We start from the raw sequence: 9,007 nt of genomic DNA on the forward strand, positions 1-9,007 counted from the left end.
GTAAAGCTCGAGGCTCAGATGCTGCCACGGGCATACTCAGATGTGCCGATTGCTGATGTTGAAATATCGTCGCCGTATTTCAGTGGTCAGGTGAATGCAGTATGCCTCGATAACCCGCCATATGATCTGATCATCGGCAACATTGAAGGCGCTAGAGCCGCTGATGACCCGACCCAGAGTGGAACACACATGTGCTGTAATGACTAGAGCACAGGCGGCCCAGAAAAGTAAAACCAAGCTTTAACTGTCATACCGAACGTGAGAATGCCTGACATTGATAAGAAGAACTCATTCGGATGCAGCGAGATGACCCGACACTGGATCAATGTCGCAAGCAGGTCGCAAGTACACAGAGATGACGAAAAAGATCAGGTTTGAGGAGAAGGAGGGGTGTTGTACCGCATATTCGCCAGCGAAACTTCATTAATGGGCAGCCGGTCGCCAAGTGCTAGTCAGTCTTACGGCGGTCAGTGATGGACGTCGCACATTCATCCATCATGGGTGGTCATTTAGGTGTCAGGAAGACTTTGGACAGAGTCACTGCAGCCTTTACTGGCCTGGCATCTCCGGGGATGTAACCGCTTTTGCCAGTCTTTGCGATGCCTGTCAGAAAACGGTGCATAAGGCAGGGTGGCTAGGTACCTTTACAGAAGATGCCGCTGATCGATGTGCTTTTAAGCGGGTAGCGGTAGACTCATAGGTGAGATTGAGCCCGCCAGCGAGTCAGGACATAGGTATATTTCCTGACGCTAGTTGACTACGCAACCAGGTACCCAGAAGCGGTCCCTCTGAAGAAGATTGATACTGAGACAGTCGCTGAAGCCTTGATTGGAATATTCAGCCATTGGAGTGCCAGAAGAATACTTAGCGATTTGGGACCGCAGTTTGTGTCTGAGTGCATGAAAGAGGTCTCCAGGCTCCTCAGCATTCGCCAGAATTACACACACCCATACCACCGATGTGTAATGGACTTGTCGAGAGATTCAACGGGTACCCTTAAGGATGTAAGAAAAACTGTGCCGCGACCAGCCTAGACAGTGGGACGGTACGTCAACGCACTGCTGTCGCTTATCGGGAGGTCACCCAAGAGGCTACGGGTTTTTCACCTTTGAAACTGTTATTTGGACGAACCATACGAGGTCCATGCACATTTTGAAGGAGCTATGGACCAAGGAGGTCAACGAACCCGAAATTCGGAACAGCTATCAGTATGTATTCGAGCTGCGGGAAAGGTTGGAAGAAACCTTACAGCTAGCGATGACTGAACTAGAGAAGGCTCAAGGAAGGCCAAGCATTTCTATGATCGGAAGACGAAGAACAGAACGTTCAAGCCCGGCGACAGAGTCCTAGTGTTACTACCCTCAGACCACAATAAACTGATTATGCAATGGAAAGGTCCGTTTACAGTGCGAGACGTCAAGGGCCTGAATGACTATGTCGTGTTTTTAAAAAGAAAAGAGAAGGTGTTCCACGCCAATCTGCTCAAGCGGTACGTAGAGAGAGATCCGGATAGAGCGGCTGAAAACATTACCGATATAGCAATCGCTTCGATTGCTAATGGGCCGCCAAGCTTGAGCAACTCTGCATCATGTCAAGTGGCCACCATCACGAGAGATGAAGATGGGTGTGTCGAGGACGGGGGTGAGGACCTCCTCGAACTGGGAGACATACACCATGGTGAGTCGGTGGACAACCTGGTTTACGGGCTCAATCTGTCCAGCCAACAACGGGCAGAGCTACAAGAACTAGTGAGACAACATAGCTGTATCTTTACGGACGTACCGGGAAAAACGAACCTCATCCAGCACGAGATACGATTAACGTCAGACGTGCCGGTCAGATCAAAGCCTTACCCGATACCATACGCTACCAGGGAGTCTTTGAAGAAGGATATCGAGGAAATGCTGCGTTTGGGAATTATTCGGGAGTCCAAGTCACCCTACGCGTCGCCAGTTGTGGTAGTGAGAAAGAAAGATGGAAGCAACCGGGTGTGCGTCGACTTCAGGAAACTTAATAAACTTACCACTTGGACCCAGAGCCCATGCCGACGCCGGCTGATCTGTTCCGACAGCTGAGCGGTGACAGATCTTTACGAAAATCGATTTGAGCAAGGGTTATTGGCAGTGACCATACCCGAAAGAGGACATCCAGAAAACAGCGTTCGTTACACCCGATGGTGTATACGAATTTTTGAGAATGCCGTTTGGAATGAAAAATTCAGGTGCAACATTGAGGAGGGTTTAAAGAAGATATTAGACGACTTGGAGGGTATCGTGCACTACTCCGACGATATACTGGTTCACACTCAGACTTGGGAAGATCATCTCCGCGTGATCCGCGTGCTGCTTGATCGCATCGTCGAGAACAACCTGACTGCCAGGCCTAGTAAGTGTATACTCGGCACTGATGACGTAGACTTCATAGGGCATCGTCTTAAGAGCGGAGTGAAAGGAGTGCACGAGGACAATGTCAAGAAGGTGAGAGATGCACCAAGGCCACAAAATAAGAAGCAGTTACGTTCTTTCCTTGGCCTGGCATCCTTTTATCGGGAGTATATGCCTCACTTCGCAGCCGTGACGGCACCTCTCACGGACTCTTCTAAAGAAAGGACAGCCAAATTCACTCGAGTGGGGTGAAGCGCAAGAGCGGGCATTGTTACCGAGTCAAAACATTCCTGACCAGTGACCCGGTGGCTGCAGCTCCCAGATCCTTCTAAGATGTACGTTTTAAGCACAGATGCATCAGATACAGGGATTGGGCGGTTCTGATGCAGGGAACACGAAGGAAAGTTATTCCCTGTCTGCTACGCAAGCAGAAAGCTGAATGGGGCTGAGAGAAGATACTCCACTATCGAAAAGGAGTGTTTAGCCATCGTATGGGCGGTGAGGAAATTCCGGTTATACTAGAAGGAGTTAGGTTTACCATACGGACAGACCACAACCCTCTCACCTATTTGAACACTGCACGATTTGAGAACAATAGGGTGATGAGGTGGACCCTGTTTTTGCAGAACTTTGACGTGCATTTTGACTCTGTAAATGGATCAGACAACGTTGGTGCTGATTTCTTGAGCCGGGTTGGCTCAAAGAACTGAACTGAGCTGAATATAACTACAATCCGATGAAAGATACTGTGATTAGCAATTACATGTGTGAAGTTTTGTTAAGTAGCTTTATTGTTAAGAGACTTGGTTAGTTTTGATATGAGGAGAGATCATGCTTTTAATTTGGTTTTTGGTTGAGAAGATGGATGATACCTTAAAATGTTTGTTTCATTTCGTATGTTTGTAGAAGAAAGTCCTGCGGAGTTTGTTCTTGAAGTGGGAGGTATGTTACGAAATTGAGTATTTTTAGTTTGACGGGGCCTTGGCAGGAAGTGGCGATGTCAAGGCCAGGGCGTACTGCGTCTTAATTTTTTTAATATTTTTTTTTTTATTTTGCATTTTTAGCATTTTTGAAGGGATCTATAAAAAGCTGGGGTAGACCTAGGTGGTCGTTATTCGATTTTTCTGAGTTGTTAGTAGTACTCTGTGTGAGTTGGAAGTAGTACTCTGTGTGAGTTGAAAGTAAGAAGATATAAGTAGCCTGTGTGGCAGTCCGCTGATTATGTGGTTATAACGTTGAGTTGTTGAACGTTGAAATAATACTGAGAAATATTACAGTGTGAGCCGCTGTATACGTGTTCTATCTTCTGTTCAACGGATGACTGAAGTGACTTTGTACAGGAAAGTGTGACACCGCAGATTTTCAGATCTTTAAACGAGCCAAGTTACCGCTACAGTCGTAACACACAGTCGATACCAAAAACAGACTTAGAAGCAGCATAACATGTTTGACTTTTAACAGGTATGATCCGTTAGCGACATGTTTATGTGATCTACTGTTAGTGAATGATTTACTCAGATTATCATTATCATTATTATCTCTGAAAACATGCTAATAATTATAAAAATTTATTTTAAACCGTTTCCCTGACAGAAAATTAATTTGACATAAACAATCGGTTTAACATCTCTCTTTGTCTAACACACACACACGCACACACAAGTAAGCAAACACAAAACAGACTCATACACATAAATAGTGAAAGTATGGCATTGTAACATGCTATTTATGTGAATTATTAGCTAGTAGTACACAGTTATCAGACTTGAAGAGAGAGTCTCACATCTATCAGGTTTTAAGCGATCATGTCATACTTCTCAGGCTTGAATGTCCACATTTCTCTTTTTTTCTACATTCTGGCCAAATATTCGAACACTTTAGTTGAAGCTGCAGACGATTGTTGATATGTGTGTTCTATGTGGATGATGATAAATATGTATGCTGTATGTGGATGATGGTGTATATGTATGTTCTATGTGGATGATGGTGTTATATGTATGCTATGTGTGGATGATGGTGTTATATGTATGCTATGTGTGGATGATGGTGTTATATGTATGCTATATGTGGATGATGGTATGGACGCAAATTGCTGTAACACGACACAATCTGAGGAGTGTCTCCAGGGAGTTGACAAGGTAACACTACAGCATTCTGCTCCGTATAGTCAAAACAGTCTTCAAGCCGATCACATACTCTAGCGACTAGTCTTCAACATGCTAATTATTGAGGCCACTGAGCTTAAGGTCGGTCAAATACTTTGACAAAAGCTGGACTGTAGTATGGTAAGACAGATCAAGCAGAGTAATAACTTGAATATTGCAAATTGAGGACGCACTGTTCATTATGGCGCCGTGTGTGTACGCGCGCGTGCACACATTTCATGAGAACATTTATAATTGGTGTTTGGATTTACTTTTTATTTGCCTGTTCGAGCGATCTAGTCCACAGATGCATTTTATTTACAGAACAACTCAGTTCAGTACACGGATATTCTTTACCAGTAATGGTTGTCGTGGTGTGTCTCATAACATTTGAGGATTTTTGAGGAAAAATTAAAATGTATAACCAAGATAAATGTGCATCACGTGTAACATTCCTTCCATCCTTTCTTTCTTCCTTTCACACAATAGCAGTGGCAAGCTTATCCACTCAGACTTTTTTTCTGTTGCCTACTCGCCTACAGACCACACCGAGAGTGATTGTGACATGAGAAACACTATCGGACCTGTTCACACAATGGAATGTTTTGTTAAGTTTTACAACACCACAAACTCCACCACTTGCATCAACAAAATCAAGAAAGGTAAAATAAGAAATAAGGAAATATAATTAATTGGTAAAGAGACTAATCGTGATAATAAAATATCCACGTATGACAGTGTATAAAAACTCATGATTCGTGGCTGTAGGACCATGATCCTGTATCCACTGCTGAATCTTGATTTATTCACACTTTTCTCCGTTGGACACAGTCTAATCGACAAATATAGTTTTTCCGCCAAAGTCTAATTTAAAGATATATTGTTTTGGTAAAGTTCTGAAAGAACTGTACCCATAGAACTTTGTAAGGATAGCAGTTAAGAAAATAGTGTTAAGCCTAAAGGAATAATTATTGCAATATTTCTGTCGATAAATGGTTTACGGTTTAGAGAAGATGATGGTGACCCTGGTCACGCTTGGAGCGAGCGGGTTGGCGTTGTCCTGAGAGAGGGAAACACCTTTCATCATCTTCTTTCTCCAGGCATAGAGGTAGGTACACAGGACTTCATTAAAACCAGGCGTTGGCATTTTGTTATTGCATAGTTTAATATTTATGGTCTTGGTCTAGTCTGACAGAGTCAACACATGCGATCATCAAAACTACGTCAACAAATCAATCGAAACTTGGAGTTTTCTAGAAATATTTTAAACAGGTTAAACTGACCTCTTTGGACCAACATCACCAAACACCGACCAACGCCAACCACACCACCACCACACCCACCACCACCACCACACACCACCACCACCACCACCACCACCACCACCACCACCAACCACAACAAGCAAGCATCAACGACCGCAACAAACAAAAATTACAACCAGCACCAACAAACTCAAACAAAACACAAAATCACCTTCCAACCACCATCAATTACCAACATTAATCACCAACCAACAGTACCCCAACCACCACCACCACCACCACCACAAACACCAACACCGCCAGCACCACCAACCACTATAACCACACCACCACCCACTACCATACACAACCACCAACACCGCCAGCACCACCATCATAAAAACAAGATACCTTTGCTGACTAAGATTACGGATACTTATCTTTTTTAAATCCTAAAAATATTAACACTTCAGAATTCGCATATAACACTTAAAATACTGTTTCTCAGGTACATTGCGTTATTTCAGTATTCCTTTTATGTGAAAGTGATATAAAATATTTCTTTAGCTTCACTTCCCTAGCCTTTTGCCTTCGCTCCATCATCACGTTGTATGTATACAGAAAAGGGTTGAGAACAGAGTTGAGGGGAACAATGAAGATGACGAGAGCGACGATGACCTCACTAGAGACTGGCGTGCCGCGGGCCGCTAGAAGTCCCAGCAAGGCCACGGGGAAACTTGCAGCAAAAGTCAGACACAACCACTGTCATCAGTCGACGGGCGATGGTCAGGTCCTTCATCTTCTTGGATGTGTCGGAGTTAGTTATCCTGTTAATTCTTACAGACCAAAAGATAAAAGCCTGACCGGCAGCAATAAACAAAAAGAAAATACCGTTTAATATAATCATGACACCTAAAGAGTAGTCGTTACCTGCAAAGTAGTTCCTGATAAATGGAATCGGAATACAGATACCGTTCTGACTGTAAAAGTTCCAAACTGCTGTTGACGGCAGCAAAGGAATCACTGCAATAAGAACACCTACACTCCATACTATACCGGAAGCAACCCACGCAGAACTTTTACAAAAGTGAAGGACACTAAATGCGAAACGCGATGACAAGAATCGGTCTCTAATGTGACGAGAAGGATAATTGAAAGCTGACACTTCACTAGACAGTAGACAGAGAAAGCCGGCCAGCTTACACACAAAACTATTTCTCATATTAAGTCGTTCCACTAAGTAGTTTCCCAGGTACACACGGTCAGCTATTCCTATGATGGCCAGGTACCACACAGCCGATCACAAGTCAGCTATACTTAAATTAGTGACAAAGACATCCAAAACCAAGGTTGTCTTGTTTTCTTACTGATAAACACGGTAAATAAAAGTGGGAATTCCCGCGTTTGCCCATCAGAGCTAAAGACGCGAATAACGAGAGGAAGACACGGCTAGTATGTCTTGAGCGCAGAGAGAGCATCACAGGACGAGATCTCGTCAGAGGGCGCTTCACCACTTTTGTGCATGAATAAACCGTTCGGGAAGAGAGGCTGGACAACAGACCTTGTAGTTGTCAGCGTTGATAGATTCTAACTTACTTAAGGTAGTAAATGTTTGTTGTGGAAAATAGTTTAGAAGAGAACCCACCATATCTACACTTCGTAGATCGTTAAGGTCTCGAAACACCTCGACAGCAATGGTTTCAACGCCGCAGTCAGAGAGATTAAGTTTTCGTAGATTAGGAAATATTGCAGAAATCATAACATCCAGTATTGAAAACTTAACCCTGGAAACATCAAGGTCTGTTACCTGTCTTAGTACAGGATGAGGAGGTCTGTCAGTTGGGTGTAAGGATGAAAGAGGATTACCTGAAAGATCTAAGGATCTCAGATTATATAAATTACGAAAATTATTGTAACCTAATGATTTAATATAATTATTACTTAGGTCTAGGATCTGAAGGTTAACAAAGTTCATAGCGTCAAGAACACTGATACTACAGTTGTTAAAACTGAGATAAACAATCATGGTGTTATTGACAACATCTCTGGGGGTCATCCCCGAGCCACTTGCGTCAAGAAACCTCAGTTCCAGGTAACTGGACGCTGCAAAACCCTTGCCGTTGCAGGTGAAGGCCAGTCCGTGACACACACACGTGTCAGGTACAAGAAAAGATCACACAGCAGCTGTCGTCTCCCTCAGGACAACTGTGACCAACCGTCACCACACGTGATCAGGTGGCAGGCACTGGACGTGTCGAGAGCGGCAGAGCGGTAGTAGCCGGGACAGTGTAGGGTTCACACGCCGTCTCGTCCTGTTTACCAGGACAGTCAAAGACACCATTACAGCGAAGATAGACGGGCAGACAGTAAAAGTCAGCTAATGGACACTGGAAATGGGTTTCAGGACACAGAAGTTTCTGTGTCATTGACAGTGGCTCCATTGCTCTCAGCTTACCATCAGAATCAATGTCTATGAGGGCAGGGGGAGGTTGACCGCTTTTTGCTTGTAGATAACCTCGATGGTCGCACATGAGTTCGTCTAAACCATCTGGGCAATGCCAGAAATCATCACACCGGAACCGATCTTGAATGCACTGGAAAGAACACGACATCTTGTCAAGTATAAACCAAAGCATTTTTTTTTATAAAACGATAAATATGTAGCGTTATGAAAGTCGTATTAAAATTATTGGACATAAATCTTCAACTCACGATTTATGTTTAGGAAATAAAACTGACATATCAGGGTTAGTTTTTTGATTTATTTCTGACATTTATTAGCACTGATACTTTTAATAACAAGAAATCTACCTTTCAAAACTTTGATGATAAAGAAAAATGTTTCATTACAATTTAGCGAGGAACATACTATATGTGAAAGAAGCTACAGATGACCGTGTAGATTTTTGAGTAAGAAAGAGCTTTCAATTTTGGCCAATAAATATCGGAATAAGAAAGAAAATATAAGAATAATTCTATTGTAACTAGGAGCATGTATATGACCATTGTATTTTCGGGTTGCTGCCGTTATATCTCTTTTCTTTCTCTTCGTTTCTCTCTGTACTCCCATTGCACATCCTAATGTTTCGACTTTTGTATGCCACGATGGCTTCTCTCATTTTTTATTAAGATGAAATGCTTACGCGTACCTGGTGGGGGAAAATTCCATGTTGAACCATAGTAAGATAAGTGAATCCAACAGCTAAAGCCCTCCCCACTCCACACACACTGTATT

At 43.2% G+C, this 9,007-nt stretch overlaps 1 protein-coding gene across 1 annotated transcript; it reads right to left on the bottom strand.

The window, feature by feature from the left end:
- Nucleotides 1-8,003: 8,003 nt before the first annotated feature.
- LOC112557551 (CD320 antigen-like) lies at nt 8,004-8,384 on the bottom strand. The gene has a single exon (XM_025227492.1). It carries the CDS (start codon nt 8,382-8,384, stop codon nt 8,004-8,006), a length of 381 nt encoding a protein of 126 aa, XP_025083277.1.
- Nucleotides 8,385-9,007: the final 623 nt, after the last annotated feature.

This window comes from Pomacea canaliculata, linkage group LG2, assembly GCF_003073045.1.
Source record: "Pomacea canaliculata isolate SZHN2017 linkage group LG2, ASM307304v1, whole genome shotgun sequence".
Lineage (NCBI taxonomy): Eukaryota > Metazoa > Mollusca > Gastropoda > Architaenioglossa > Ampullariidae > Pomacea > Pomacea canaliculata.

Bases quoted from the DNA above. Each gene is read 5' to 3' on its own strand.
- LOC112557551 (XM_025227492.1), bottom strand. From the start codon at position 8,384: ATGTCGTGTTCTTTCCAGTGCATTCAAGATCGGTTCCGGTGTGATGAT.